Here is a 16,757-nt window from a genome sequence, read left to right on the forward strand (position 1 = left end):
CCTCCCCCCCTCTTATTTTTATGTTTTCCTGTAGTCCTCCCCTCTCTCAACTTACCTTCTTCTATTCTTCTTCTATCACATGTCCTATGTGTTTTTTGTGTTAGGGCTCAGGCCCAATCTCAAGGATAAAGTCAGGACTATACATACTGAAAGAACATTTGAACTTGGCTGATGGCGGATATTTTGGGTATATTGCTATATACTAGCTGTTCAAAGTTATATCCTGATTTAACTGTTGTGATAAGCAAGTCTCTCTTGCACTATATTTATACCATGTAAAATGAAAATCTTCAATAAAAATTTTGAAACAGAAGATTTATTTCCAGATTTATAAAATTCTTCCCCTGTACCACGATGGTTGGAGCCATGCTTATGCGCTTTGAGTCCCACGGGAGATTTTATTTGTTGTTGTTGTTGTTGTAGTATCTGCAGTGCTGATATTCACTGTCTGCATCATTGTCATCCACTATCTGCACCACCAATACCCACTTTCTGCACTGCTGTCACTCACTATTTGCACAGTCATCACCCATTATCTGCACCATAATCACCCATTTTCTGCATGATGGTTACCCACTATCTGCACTACTATCATTTGTTTTTTACACTATGGCAGCTGGAGTGCATCAGACACCCAACACTGGAAGAGACAACTCCCAGCACTAGTGCTGTACTAATTTTGGGGTGGGGGGAGTAAGTAATCTGATGGTAAGTAACCAATATAATCATTTTTTTCAATAACAGCCATGAGCCTCCCATCTATAGACTGTCAGTTAATTGATCATCCATGATGTTCTGCCGCTAAAGCAAGAACAGCAGCTTTCCAAATAATGTTCAAAGAGATGTCTTCCCTCATAAATGTCACATTTGAGGAGGACCAAAATCTTTTTAGTCAGATTTAAGTCTAGTGAGGAAGGGAAGAGGGCCTTATTTGCCTCCAAACTAAACCGCCCACCCACCCGGTCGATGGCAGCGAGACCTACGCAAACTCAACCCTAGCATCCTTGCTGACCCCCTCCATGCCCTCTCCTCCACTCTCCCCACCCTAACCTGTCCTAATCTTGCTGCAACTCAGTATCACCAAACTCTCTTATCAGCCCTAGAGAGAGCTGCTCCACCAATATTCCGCCGCAACCGACCCCTAACCCCCAGCCCTGGCGCACTACCCGTACTCGCAACCTCCAGAGGGAAACACGCGCCACTGAACGGAAATGGAGGAAAACTTAACTTAATCAGGATTTCCTACAGTACAAGACTAACCTGCTGCAGTTCCACACTGCCCTTGCTCATGCGAAGCAGGAATACTTTACCAAGCTCATCGGAGCACAAGCTTTCAACCCCCAGCGTCTTTTTGCCACTTTCTACTCCCTGCTTAACCCCCCCATCCCCACACCCACCCTCCATTTCCTCCCTTTCTGCCACAGATTTAGCCATCCACTTCACCAACACAATTGTCTCCATCTGTCAGGAAATCTTCAATCTTCACCTCCCACCCCCTCCCGACCAGCTCCTCCTCCACCCTATCCTTCCCTCACCTCCTTCACTCCTACTACGACTGAGGAAGTCAACCACCTACTGCAGTCTTCCCATACCACTACTTCCCCCCCTTGACCCCATCCCTTCTCATTTACTCCAGCCTCACTTCACGGAATTGGCCCCAGTCCTCACTACCCTAATTAACCTCTCCCTATCCTCAGGCACCTGCCCCTCAGACTTCAAGCAGGCCACTGTCCTACCCCTGCTCAAAAGACTCTCTCTCGACCCCTCCCTACCCTCCAACTACCGCCCTATCTCCCTCCTCCCCTTTGCCTCAAAACTCCTTGAGCGTCTGGTTCACAAATGCCCGACCCAGTACCTCAATGCCAACTCACTGCTAGACCCACTGCAATCTGGATTTCCGCCTGCCCACTTAAATGAAACTGCTCTCACCAGTGGTCAGTGACCTTGCCTTAGCTAAAGCTGAAGGTAAATACACCATTCTCCTCCTCCTTGACCTCTCAGCAGCTTTTGACACAGTAGATCATGCCCTACTCATCCAGTCCCTCCAGTCCATGGGCATTCACGATCTTGCCTTGACCTGGCTTTCATCCTACCTCTCCAACTGCTCCTTCATGACCTCCTTCAATTAGTCCTCGTACACCCCCAACCAGCTCTCAGTGGGAGTCCCCCAAGGCTCGTCCTTGGCCCCCTACTGTTCTCCCTATACACATCCTCCATTGGCAAGGTTATCTCCTCCATGGGTTTTAACTATCATCTGTATGCAGATGACACCCAGATCTACCTCCACACCCCTGACATATCCACCACTACAATGGACAAGGTCTCCTCCTGCCTATCAGCCATCTCCTCCTGGATGTCCACTAGCTTCCTGAAACTAAATCTAGACAAAACGCAATTTATGATCTTTCCACCCCGGCCATCCATGAACCTCCCAGATGTGCATGTCACTGTTAACCACACTACCATTTGCCTTACCTCTCAAGCCCACTGTTTGGGTGTCACCCTGGACTCCGCACTCTCCTTCACTCCCCACATCCAAAACCTCACAAAGTCCTGCAACTTCCACCTTTGTAACATCTGTAAGATTCGCCCTTTCCAGACCTATGCCACCACCAAACTCCTTATCCATGCCCTCATAATTTCCTGCCTTGACTACTGCAATGCCCTTGTCTGGTCTCCCTATGACCCAAACAGCCCCGCTGCAGTCCGTCATGAATGCGGCAGCCAGAATTATCCACTCCTCCCATCGCTCCACCATGGCAGCTCCTTTCCTTGAATCCCTTGAATCCCTCCACTGGCTTCCTATCCAGTCCAGAATCAGATTCAAGGTACTGTTTCTGTCCTGAATTCTCAAGAGCTACTCCAGCACTATGGAACTCCCTACCTCCACCCATTAGGGCAGCCCCCTCCTTCACTCTGGCCTACTACCTCTCACAAGTGCTCTAAACCCACAGCTGAACTCTGGTCCCCTACCTTTCGTGTCCTTACCTCTCCCTCTAGATTGTAAGCCTTTGGGCAGGGTCCTCCTCCTTTTGTGTCCTACCTGATCATACACCTCCATTACTGTGAACCCATGCTATGCATTTGAGTGACCCTAACTTGCCTAATCTCCATGCTCCATCCAGTGACTGACTAAGCATTACCTTGTACTCATACTGTGCTGGATGATCTGGTTACTTGTATTCCTGTATTGTCATATTGCTGTATGTCACCCCTAAATATTGTCTGTAACTTAAACTAATGTCCAGCACTGCGTAATATGTTGGCGCTTTATAAATACAATAAATAAATAGTAGTTAAAAATTGCACTGCTGGTAAAAATGACACCGCCGTATGCAGGAATAGTACATTGAAGGATAACTTTGGCGCCAGATAAGATATTATTTGGTTATTTTAGAGTTCTTTGCTGGCTTAGCATTGTATTATACGGATGCATGCATCACTCTCTGACCCTGACATGAGAGCTACCCATTACCATAATGACATTGCCTGTTGCTATGTACCGTACCTCCTTTTTTTGGGTCTATTGTTTTACTGTGTAATATCTGTGTTACCTGTGTTCATATCGTAATTGTTTCTATACTTGGTCTATGCCACTGTAATGGTAAGGTTCCATGGAATTTGCTTGTAATGTACAGTATATTAATAATGGTCATTTTATAATCATGTTTTTTTTGTAATGTTAATTTCTTACTGTACCACTGCTTCAAGAAAGTATCATCTAGAGAGAAAGCAGGAAAGAGTTAAGAAAGTATATTCTAAATAGTTAGTTTTGAGCTATTATTTTAGTATTGGAACTGCCTTGTTATAGTACCTCTTTTTATTTGGCTGACTTGTTAACCTACCATTGTTGCTAAGCTCATTATTATTATTATTATTATTATTATTATTATTATTGATACTGTGACTTTACTATGTGCTGAAATCTATTAACCCTTCGCACTCTCACATGCAAATGTTCAACCAAATGCATTCACAGATTCACTCATCCAGGCACAACTGTTATCCCTACAGCTAAGTTAAAAGCCAGGGTTTTAGTTCACAGAAGAATGCATTCTTATGCTTAGTCACCTATACTGCGCAGAAGTACCCAGGTAAAGAGCACTCCCTCCTTCCCCTGTATGTGTTTGTCAGTATGCACACAGCTTATGCTGGTGTATGTGCATGGTGCACATGGACACATAACGTTAGCTCCCTTGTGCGATTGGTAAGATGCACTGTCTGTCCCAGGAGAGGACGTCAGGATGTGTGCTCCTAATCCATTGATAGGTTTGATGCAATGAATGTGTTTGTATGTCTGCACTATGCATGTTACAGGGCCAGAGTTAGGACACCTATGTTCACCTGGGTACTTCTGCGCAGTATAGGTGACTAAGCATAAGAATGCTTTCTTCTGTGAACTAAAACCCTGGCTTTTAACTTAGCTGTAGGGATAACAGTTGTGCCTGGATGAGTGAATCTGTGAATGCATTTGGTTGAACATTTGCATGTGAGAGTGCGAAGGGTTAATACATTTTTGCTGTTTTCTAGCCACACCCCCTTCAGCACCTCCCTTTCCTTAATAACTTATATAATGTCCTAACTAGAGGCGATGTGCCTGGATATATGTATTTTTTACTATGTGCTGGTCTGCTTTCTTTCCTTAACCTCCTTGGCAGTATGATTATTTCCTGATTTTAGGGTCTAAAAGTAGTACAATTTTTTAATGTGCTTTTATACCCTAGAAGCAGAAAAAAAATCATACAACAGAGAGAATATACAGTGCTGCCCATAATTATTCATACCCCTGGCAAGTTTTTACTTAACCACTTGCCCACCAGGGGCGTAGATACACGTACCGCTCCGCCGCTACCGCCGCTGTCCGCGCTCCCGTTCGCTCGTGTGCACGCTCCCGAGCTCGTGCACGCCACCGCCCGCTCACCCGGAGATCAATGAACGGGAAAAACCATTCCCGTTCGTTGATCTCAGCCCCCCAGCAATGATCGGCTGCTTCTATGAGAAAAAAAAAGTTTCCCAGCCTCCCTAAACGTCCTGTAAGCGTACTTCCTACGCTTACAGGACGCATGCACAAAAAAGTACTGTTGCCATTTTGTGGCCAAATAGTAAAACTACATCCAAAAACATTTTTTATATATAAATACCTAGTTTTACATCCCAAAACATTTTTCATATATAAATACCTAGTTTTACATTACAAATTAACTCATTACCTCCCACACTCCCCAATTTTCCCCAAATTTACAATAAAATAAAAATACATAAATAGTTACCTTAGGGACTGAACTCTTTAAATATTTATGTCAAGAGGGTATAACACTGTTACTTTATAAACTATGGGCTTGTAATTAGGGATGGACTCAAAACTGAAAAAAATGCACCTTTATTTCCAAATAAAATATTGGCGCCAAACATTGTGATAGGGACATAATTTAAATGGTGTAATAACCGGGACAAATGGGCAAATAAAATTCATGGATTTTAATTACAGTAGCATGCATTATTTAAAAACTATAATGGCCAAAAACGGAAAAATAATGATTTTTTTCCTACATTTTTTCCTATTTTCCCATTAAAACACATTTAGAATAAAATAATTATTGGCATAATGTCCCACCTAAAGAAAGCCTAATTGGTGGTGAAAAAACAAGATATAGTTCATTTCATTGCGATAAGTAATGATAAAGTTATAGACAAATGAATGGAAGGAGCGCTGAAAGGTGAAAATTGCTCTGGTGCTCAAGTGGTTAAAGTTACTTTTATTCAACCAGCAAGTAATTTTTTGATGGGGAATGAAATAGGCGTCTCCTTACAGATAATAAGACGATATACAAGATGCATTATTGTGGCAAAAAACATTTTTCAGCTTTTATTTACATGTGAGCAAAAAGTGTCCAGTCCAAAATTATTCATACCCTTCTTAATAATTAATAGAAATAGCCTTTATTGACTACTACAGCAATCAAACACTTCCTATAATTGCAGACCAGCTTTTTGCATGTCTCCACGGGTATTTTTGCCCGTTCTTTCAGGTTGGAGGGTCTTCTTGCCATCACTCTGATCTTAAGCTCCCTCCACAGATTCTAAATGGAATTCAAGTCAGGACTCTGGCTAGGCCACTCCAAAACTTTAATGTTGTCTGCTAACCATTTCTTCACCACTTTTGCTGTGTGTTTTGGGTCATAGTCATGCTGTAATGTCCATTAGTGGCCAAGGCCAAGTTTCTCTGCAGACTGCCTGATGTTGTCGTTGAGAATAATCATGTATTACTCTTTTTTCATGGTGTCCTTTACTGTGATTAGGTTCCCTGGTCCATTGGCTGAAAAAACAACCCCCAAAGCATTATGTTCCCACCACCATGTTTGACAGTGGGGATGGTGTTCTTCGGGTTGAAGGCTTCTCCTTTTTTTACGCCAAATGAAGAAAACATCATTGTGACCAAACAATTACATTTTTGTTTATTCTGACCAAAGCACAGAAGACCAGAAGTCTTCCACTTTCTCCTTGGTCTGCATCCGTGGAACCCAGCAGTGTGTAGTGTCCTTTGGATTCTCTGCCTTGAGACATTGCCACCAGCAGAGCCCAGGTTCACCAGGATGGCCTTGGTGGTGATCCTTGGATTGTTTTTCAGCACTCTCACTATCCTCCTGGCCATTACAGGTGCCACTTTTGGCTTCCGACCACGTCCTCTGAGATTTTCCACAGTTCGGAACATTTTTTATTTTTTAATAATACTTTTCACTGTAACCACTGGAACTTGAAAACATTTAGAAATGGCCTAGTAGCCCTTTCCTGACTTGTAAGCAGCCACAATGCTCACCTGCAGGACCTCACTGAGCTCCCTTACTTGTCTTAGCCATGACTGTCCACAAACCAACTGCAGGGAGCTGCTGTTTTTCACCTGTTGAATTAATTAAAATAGCTGTTCCCTTTGTCTTAGCCATGGCTGGCCACAAACCAACTGCAGAGAGCTGCTGTTTTTCACCTGTTGAGTTGATTAATACAGATGTTACCAATTAAACATGGTAATTAGGAGGCTTTAGAACAGCTTGGACTATTTGGAATGGTATAGAACTTTGGATTTTCCCACAGACTTTGACAGTTTGTGAAGGGTATAAATAATTTTGGACTGGACACTTTTTGCTCACATGTAAATAAAAGCTGAGAAATGTTTTTTTTTCCACAACTATGCCTCTTGTACATTGTCTTACTATCTTTTGGGAGACACCCATGTCCTTTCCCGTCAAAAAAAAAATACTTGCTGGTTGAATAAAAGTAACTAAGTCAAAATTTTCCAGGGGTATGAATAATTATGGGCAGCACTGTGTATATATATATATATATATATATATATATATATGTATATATGTGTGTGTGTGTATATATATATATATATATATATACATATATATATATATATATATATATATATATATATATATATATATATATACATATATATATATGTGTGTGTGTGTGTGTGTGTTGCAAAAGTATTCGGCCCCCTTGAAGTTTTCCACATTTTGTCACATTACTGCCACAAACATGCATACATTTTATTGGAATTCCACGTGAAAGACCAGTATAAAGTGGTGTACACGTGAGAAGTGGAACAAAAATCATGCATGATTCCAAACATTTTTTACAAATAAATAACTGCAAAGTGGGATGTAATTATTCGGCCCCTTGAGTCAATACTTGTACCTTTTGCTGCAATTACAGCTGCCAGTCTTTTAGGGTATGTCTCTACCAGCTTTGCACATCTAGAGACTGAAATCCTTGCCTATTCTTCATTACAAAACAGCTCCAGGTCAGTCAGATTAGATGGACAGCGTTTGTGAACAGCAGTTTGCAGATCTTGCCACATATTCTCGATTGGATTTAGATATGGACTTTGACTGGGCCATTCTAACACATAGATATGTTTTGTTTTAAACCATTCCATTGTTGCCCTGGCTTTATGTTTAGGGTCATTGTCCTGCTGGAAGGTGAACCTCAGCCCCAATCTCAAGTCTTTTGCAGTCTCCAAGAGGTTTTCTTCCAAGATTGAACTGTATTTGGCTCCATCCATCTTCCCATCAACTCTGACCAGCTTCTCTGTCCCTGCTGAAGAGATGCACCCCCGAGCATGATGCTGCCACCACCATATTTGACAGTGGGGATGGTGTGTTCAGAGTGATGTGCAGTGTTAGTTTTCCGCCACACATAGCGTTTTGCATTTTGGCCAAAAAGTTTCATTTTGGTCTCATCTGACCACAGCACCTTCTTCCACATGGTTGCTGTGTCTCCCACATGGCTTGTGGCAAACAGCAAACGAGACTTCTTATGCTTTCTGTTAACAATGCCTTTCTTCTTGCCACTCTTCCATAAAGGCCAACTTTGTACAGTGCATGACTAATAGTTGTCCTATGGACAGAGTCTCCCACCTGAGCTGTAGATCTCTGCAGCTCGTCCAGAGTCACCATGGGCCTCTTGACTGCATTTCTGATCAGCGCTCTCCTTGTTTGGCCTGTGAGTTTAGATGGACGTCCTTGTCTTGGTAGGTTTACGGTTGTGCCATACTCCTTCCATTTCTGAATGATCGCTTGAACAGTGCTCCGTGGGATGTTCAAAGCTTTCAAAACCTTTTTGTAGCCTAAGCCTGCTTTAAATTTCTCAATAACTTGATCCCTGACCTGTCTTGTGTGTTCTTTGGACTTCACGGTGTTGTTGCTCTCAATATTCTCTTAGACAACCTCTGAGGCCCTCACAGAGCAGCTGTATTTGTACTGACATTAGATTACACACAGGTGCACTCTATTTAGTCATTAGCACTCATCAGGCAATGTCTATAGGCAACTGACTGCACTCAGATCAAAGGGGGCCGAATAATTATGCACACCCCACTTTGCAGTTATTTATTTGTAAAAAAATGTTTGGAATCATGTATGATTTCCGTTCCACTTCTCATGTGTACACCACTTTGTGTTGGTCTTTCATGTGGAATTCCAATAAAATTAATTCATGTTTGTAGCAGTAATATGACAAAATGTGGAAACCTTCAAGGGGGCCGAATACTTTTGTAACCCACTGTGTATATATATATATGTGTGTGTGTGTATATATATAATATCATCTCTCACAATCTCTCTCTCCGGTACATATCCTCACTAATTTCCAGATACAAACCCAATCGCAATCTCAGATCTGCACACGATCTTCTGTTGTCCTCCTCTAGAATCACCTCCCCACATTCACGCTTACAAGATTTTGCACGCGCTTCACCCCTTCTCTGGAATCCCCTCCCACAACACATCCGTCACTCGCCAACCTTTGTTACTTTCAAACGCTCTCTTAAAACTCATTTGTTCCGACAAGCATATGCGCTACCTTAAGCCACTCCCCTTTGTCCTAAGACCAAATTGCACTCCTACTAGGTATCCTAAAACACACTGCCTTTATATATTTTATCGTATACTACCCCTCCTCTTGTTTCCCCCCATTCCCTTTAGATTGTAAGCTCGCAAGGGCAGGGCTCTCTCCCCCTTTTGTGTCTTGGAAATCATTATACATTTTATTCATCATGTTACTTTTATCACTATCATTACCACTTCTGTATTTTGTATTCTGTATGTTGTATCGTTTTTTGTATTTTGTCACTAATTATGTATCTTGTATATTAGTGTACACCATTGTCTGTATATTATGTACCCCATGTTTGTTTCTTACTTTGTACAGCGCCACAGAATATGTTGGAGCTTTATAAATCAATAATAATAATAATAATATGTGTATATGTATGTATATATATATATATACTTAGTACCTGCCAAATTTTCTTATTTTCTTTTGAATTATTTCCTTTATATCTGTAGCTCCAAACCCTCCTACAATTCGTGAAGAGCTTTGCACTGCATCTCATGACACAATAACAGTGCATTGGATGTCAGATGATGAATTTAGTGTTGGTTCCTATGAGCTACAATACACCATCTATACGGGGCAAGCAAACTTCATCAGTAAGTTTACACTTTTTAAGTAGATATGGATTTCATTAAAGAACATAATGTCTCTTTGTCGGATGAGATAATTATAGGTTGGACCTATAATTTGTTATATCCTTATCTATGAATATTTGCCATATTTTTCTTGGTAAATTGATTTTGTTGTAATTGTTATTCTAACTTTGTCATTTATGTTCTGCTCTAAATTTTTTGTGTGTAAACTCTTCAATTTAATAATATTTTTATATAATTAATTTAGGCCTCATTTACACTATGCCTGTTTTTTTTTCCCTGCAAAATGGATAAATCTATAAGAATTGACATGCCCTTCCATAGACTTCACAAATAAGGTGCTTTCTGTTGTAGTAAAAGTAACTTAGTTTTTTGTATTAAAATGTATCATATGCAAATGCAAACATTTTATCATCTATGAATGCACATGATATGCATCAAAAACATGTGCATTCAAACAGTGTTTTTGTGGACGAAGCCTTATAGCTTGATAGTTTGACATTTCAGTCTTTCTTTTTTTGGGGGTGGGGGGTTATTTATTGTTTTGTTTTATTTATTTATTTAATTTTTGCATTTTTTTTAAATGGAAATAAATATGGCAGCCTCCATATCCCTCTCACTTCAGTTGTCTTTTAAAGGACAACTGTCCTGAGTATATGACGGCTGCCATATTTATTTCCTTTTAAACAATACCAGTGGCCTCCTGTTGATCTTTCATTCATAAGCTGAGTGTGAATTACACACCTGAAACAAGCATGCCACAATTGCAGTCATACTTAAGTCAAACATATGATCTGCATGCTTGTTCAGGGTTTATGACTAAAGGGGCCCATACACTCAGCCGATTAGCGGCCGATCGATCGAAATCGATCGATCGTAAATCGATTGCCTGATCGATCGATTTGCTGCCGATTTTGATCGATTTTGATCGATTTCAAATGATCTGACATGCTGGAAAATCTAGGTTGATCTGATGAGATTGCTTATCAATTTGCATTGGACCTAGAAATTCCTTTAAGATCTCCCCGAAGAATAAGTGAAGTAATGCTTTAAGGGGCCCATACACTCAGCCGATTAGCGGCCGATCGATCTATCTGCTGCTAATCTAACGAGTGTATGGCCACCTCCATACTGATTTCTACAAACGCATTTATCTGTTTTTACATCTCAGATATATACTTCCAAAGGTATATACTTGTCTACATGCTTTAATATTGGGAAAACATATCTTTGTTCTAAAGACATCAAGATAATAACTTTGCAGTTAATGTTGACTTTCCATTTTCTACATTCAGAAAGTTCTTTGTTCTCTGTTTTAGGATTGATATATTCCTTTGAATCCATGTTATCCATTTTAGTAGAATCATGGAGAACTGGTGGGAGAGAATCAAAAACTGATGGAAACTGACAACAATGGACAAAAATGGAGTCCCACTGACAGCTCAGTGGAATTTAAATGTGGCTCCCAAATTAACTCAAACTTCAGACTAATTTGACCAAACTAAATCTTTCAGAAGTGGTAATGTTAGTCAAAACACTGCAAGGCTACTCAACATTTATTTGGTAAATACTGTACATTGGTGAGCCACCATCTGGGCAGTGTGATAACAAATCATGTTTAGGAAATAGCTCCAGATGTACAGAAAAGTGCATTAGCAAACACCATGCTGTTACCACTTGCCTGCTGCTTTATTGATTGAGGTAGCACTAAGGGGAGAGGTCACAATGTGCAATGCTTTGGCTTAGTTAATTAGGCATATGACAGGTGCAGTGTTGTTTAAAGGGACACTTAAGCCAGGAATTAAAAATCAGTTTTACTTTCCTGGGGCTTCTAACAACCCCCTCCAGCCGTCCCGTGCCCTCGCAGTCAATCACAGAGCCTCCGGTCCCCTGCTGCCAGCTAGTTTCATTTTCGCTGACAGGCCCGGCCACGCATAATTTTCTTCGCGTTCCCATTCACAATAGCATCCTGTGCGTGTGCAGGATGATATTAAGGAAGGGAACATGAAGAAGGATATGCGTGGCCAGGCCTGGGCAGGCACAGAAAGCCCGCTGACTCCCTGTCAGAGCCTGTCAGCGAAAAAGAAACTAGCTGGCGGCAGGGGACCGGAGGCTCCGTGAGTGACTGCGAGGGCACGGGGTGGCTGCAGGGGACTGGTAGAAGCCCCAAACAAGTAAAACTGATTTTTTTTTTCCCTCGCTTAATGTCCCTTTAAGATTGGAAATTTGCTTGCACTACTACCAACCCTGAATGAATATCAAGGTTATGTGAGGGCTTAAAAATGTTTAGACATACATTTTGAGATAGGCAAAACATCTTAATGGCATTTAATTTTAAATATTTACTGTATTTTGTAATATAATTAGAAAATAAAATATCCTGACTCTTCTTCGTGTCATTACCCCAGGGGCGCCTCTGGGCATTTTGTCACTTCAGGCAAGGAAACCTGTGGCGCCCCCCCCCCCCCCCCCACACACACACACACACGCCCTCTCCATGAAAATATGCGCAATGCGGCAGCTTTTCACCAGAAAATAATCGTATTACAGTAGTGGTTCAGTGCGATATTACGAGCCGCCAATCTACTGCCACTATACCACTGTGTCCAATTGTAAAAATGTACTGCTTGATTGTACTTTTGGTACATTTTTGTCATGGATTGATGATTGATCGATGTGGTGGTTGATAATCGCCATATTCGATCATTTTGAAAGAATCTGTCTGTAAAAATGAATGCATGTATTGACAGCTATAGGCTAGGGTTACTAATAACAAGATTGGGTGATTCAATTGTAAGGGTAAGATTGGGGCGGGGGGGGCAAAGCAGAGAGTAACAAGGAACATTTATAATTACTTTTCTCCTGGCAGACTCAGTGCTGACTCGCTCAGTAGGCAGTAGCAGTGTTAGGGAGTCTTGCCCAAGGTCTCCTACTGAATAGGTGCTGGCTTACTGAATAGAAAGAAGCAGAGATTTGAACCCAGGTTGCCTGTGCCAGAGGCAGAGCCCTTAACAATTACACTATCCAGAGAGAGGAGTAAAAGACAGCCAGCACTAGGGGAAAGGGGGGGGGGGACAAAGGTGAATGAGGGAGAGAGGAGGAGTGGAGAGAGACTGAGAATAGCCTGACATGGAGCAGAGATCTTATCTGTATTGCAGCAGTATTGTGACTCCTGTCCTGCCAGTATCTCACACAAGTCAGAAAGCAGCCCCCCTGGAGTCTAGGGACAGTCTAAATCTTTTCAACCTGTGTAATACCTTATTTACCTGACCACATGCAGTCTTTACAATGATGAGAGAGCAGACAGAGTTTTTTTCTAAGGACACTGTAGGAGGCAAGCCTCTCTTCTGCATCATGTTGTGTACATTTAGCAGCTTGCCGTCAAATTGTACATTTATTTCCCTCAACCAGCCTAGTGCTTCACATTGCCTTATACACTGTACCAGCAGCCTGGGGGAAAATCTCCCTCCTTCCTTCTGGCTAGTCCATTCTGGAATGCACACAAAGACACCATCCTCCTCTTCTTTTCAAATCAGGAGGGCAGGACAGGAGTCACACAGACACACTCTAGATCCCGAGATAACACTAACATTAGGGAATGCCATACAAAGTGTTGTAGACAAAAGGTTTGTGGATTCCTTATTTGAGGCTGAGCAGTAGAGGCTTTCATTAGAACTTTTTATCTCCGTTCCCTAAGTTTTCAGTCTCTAAGGACAGGAAAAATAAACTTTTTTTTTCCCTCAAAGCGCCCTGCCATAAATCTAGCGCTCTGGGCAATTAGCTTATCAGCTGGTCTCTAGAGGCGCCTCTGCATTACCCTGTATAACAACATAGATCTGTTTACTTTCTAAGGTGAGGCTAGGTTTATCAGAAGTAGTTTGGGCAACTGTAGTTGTTTTATCATCGTATGCCATGTCAGAATTATACAGACATTGTCCATGCTACAAAAGATGCTAAGTGTTCCTAATTGATTTCCCTGTGAAGTGGTCTCATGTAAATGCAATACTAACTGTTTTGCATCAATTTAAAACATCTAACTTGTTTTTGTTTTGACACTATCATAAAGACTATATAAATAGCTTTAAAAAAATTACAAAGTTGTTAACTAGTTTCATAGGACATTCATTGTTTCTACCAGGATATGAGAACCCTGTGTGTGTGTACCAATGGTGGTCTGAATATCACTTGGCTACTTCATTTCTGGTTACAGACACCAGCCATAAATCTTTTCACAAACTTATAGAGACAGTAAATTACCAGACACTGAATTTTTCAGACTCTAGCTTGTGGTGCACTCTACCCTGTGCAGAGCAGGAGTCTCTCTGGACATCTTGAGCACCATCCTGCCACATGTGCATGCCATCCAATCTGCAGTGTGGCCAATCATTTTGGGGCTGGGCAGGAATGATGTGGTGTTTAGAGATGGCCCGAATGGTTCACCGGCCACCGGTTCCCGGCGGACTTCCAGGGTTCGCGATCGCAGAGAACCGCGAAGTTTTCCGGAGGTTCGGTTCGCCCCCATAGTGCATCACGAGGGTCAACTTTGACCCTCTACATCACAGTCAGCAGGCACATTGTAGCCGATCAGGCTACATTCCCTCCTGGAGCCACTCCCCCCTTATAAAAGGCAGGCAGCGTCAGGATTTGGACTCACACGTGTGCCTGCATTAATTAGAAAAGGGAAAGCTTCTGCAGGCTCTCATAGGAAAAGCTTAGTTAGGCCCTTGTAGGCTTCTTAGCTTGCTCCTTGCTGATTCTTATTGCTAAAAAAGCACCCCTCAACAGCTCTTTTAAAAGCTAATCTTGTTCTTGTAATCTTTTGTGTGTGTGTGTGTGTGTGTGTGTGTGTGTGTGTGTGTGTGTGTGTGTGTGTGTGTGTGTGTGTGTGTGTGTGTGTGTGTGTGTGTGTGTGGCCCACTGACACTTGTGTTGCATAGACAGCCTTGGTAATTCCTACTATGTGTGCCACTGCCAGGCCCAGCACATCCAGTGACTACCTGTGTGTGTGACAGGTGTGCATTGTAATACCCATCACTGCATATACCTACCTGTTGTGTTCAGTGCACCCACCTACCTATGTGAGCACACACAGTGTCACTGTGCCTGTCCGGTACCTGTCTGTGTGTGACAGGTGCACATTGTAATACCCATCACTGCATATACCTACTACCTGTTGTTCACTTCAGTGCACCCACCTAACTACGTGAGCGCACACAGTGTCACTGTGCCTGTCCGGTACCTGTCTGTGTGTGACAGTTGCACATTGTAACACCCATCACTGTATATACCTACTACCTGTTGTTCACTTCAGTGCACCCACCTACGTACGTGAGCGCACGCACTGTCACTGTGCCTGTCTGGTACCTGTCTGTGTGTGACAGGTGCACATTGTAATACCCATCACTGCATATACCTACCTGTTGTTCACTGTGCACCCACCTACCTACGTGAGCGCACGCAGTGTCACTGTGCCTGTCCAGAACCTGTCTGTGTGTGACAGGTGCACATTGTAATACCCATCACTGCATATACTTACTAACTGTTGTTCACTTCAGTGCACCCACCTACCTACGTGAGCGCACGCAGTGTCACTGTGCCTGTCCGGTACCTGTGTGTGTGACAGGTTTGCATTTTAATACCCATCACTGCATATACCTACTACCTGTTGTTCACTTCAGTGCACCCACCTACCTATGTGAGCGCACGCAGTGTCCCTGTACCTGCTCGGTACCTGTGTGTGTGTGTGTGACAGGTGCACATTTGTATTACCCATCACTGCATATACCTACCTGTTGTGTTCAGTGCACCCACCTACCTACGTGAGTGCACCCAGTGTGATATACCACTCCGTGCATACCTGTTAACTGCACCTATGAAATTGCACATTGTATTAGTCAAGTCAGTGCATACCTTTCACTTAATCCCCCCCGATATGGACAAAACAGACAAAACAGGTAGAGGCAGACCCAGAGGAAGGCCACCCAGCAGGTCTGTGCGAGGTTGTGGTGATGTGATTTCGTGCAACCCTGGACCAAAGTACAGTGCTCAGAAGAAGGCACGTCCCATCAACTCCCAAGATTGTCAGGATGTGGTTGACTATTTAACACAGAACACCTCATCTTCTGCAGCCACCAGCACTACTCCAAGTACCACATCCACTACATTTGACAATTCGCAGGAGTTATTTGGTGGGGAAATCACTGATGCACAGCCATTATTGTTACAACCAGATGAAGGCGCTAAGCAAGTTACACCACCTCATATGTCTGAGTTAGGCGACACTATGGACGTAATGTGTGAGGAGGAGGAGGATGAAGTACCTGCTGTTGGTGCAGTTTTCGAGGTGTCTGGGGCAAGCGAAGCTGGGCAGGATGATTATGATGATGACGATGATACGGATCCCACGTACGTTCCCAATAGAGGAGATGAACAGGGGGACAGTTCAGAGGGGGAGTCAGAGAGGAGTAGGAGGAGACGAGTTTCTGAAAGAAGCAGGGGGAGCTCGTCGTCAGAAACAGCTGGTGGCAGTGTCCGGCGCCATGTATCGCCACCTATGTACAGCCAGCCAACATGCCCTTCAACGTCAGCTGCTGATGCCACCATACTGCCATCACCCCAGGGAGGCTCAGTGGTTTGGAAAAGTTTTATTGTGTCTGCCTCAGACCATCTGCCATCTGTTCTCTCTGCCTCCAAAAATTGAGCCGTGGAAAGGCCAACACCCACGTAGGGACAAGTGCCTTATGAAGGCACATGGAGAAAAGGAAC

The 16,757-nt window shown here is 42.8% G+C and overlaps 1 protein-coding gene across 4 annotated transcripts in view; it reads left to right on the forward strand.

The window, feature by feature from the left end:
* MID2 (midline 2) overlaps positions 1 to 16,757 on the forward strand; it is a 594,385-nt gene that overhangs the window by 415,963 nt on the left and 161,665 nt on the right. For all 4 annotated transcript variants that reach the window (XM_068247691.1, XM_068247690.1, XM_068247692.1 and 1 more), the window contains one exon: positions 9,852 to 9,995. In XM_068247691.1, the coding sequence (XP_068103792.1) occupies positions 9,852 to 9,995 (144 nt within the window). The remainder of the gene's footprint in view (positions 1 to 9,851; positions 9,996 to 16,757) is intronic.

This window comes from Hyperolius riggenbachi, chromosome 8 (genome assembly GCF_040937935.1).
Source record: "Hyperolius riggenbachi isolate aHypRig1 chromosome 8, aHypRig1.pri, whole genome shotgun sequence".
Classification (NCBI taxonomy): domain Eukaryota; kingdom Metazoa; phylum Chordata; class Amphibia; order Anura; family Hyperoliidae; genus Hyperolius; species Hyperolius riggenbachi.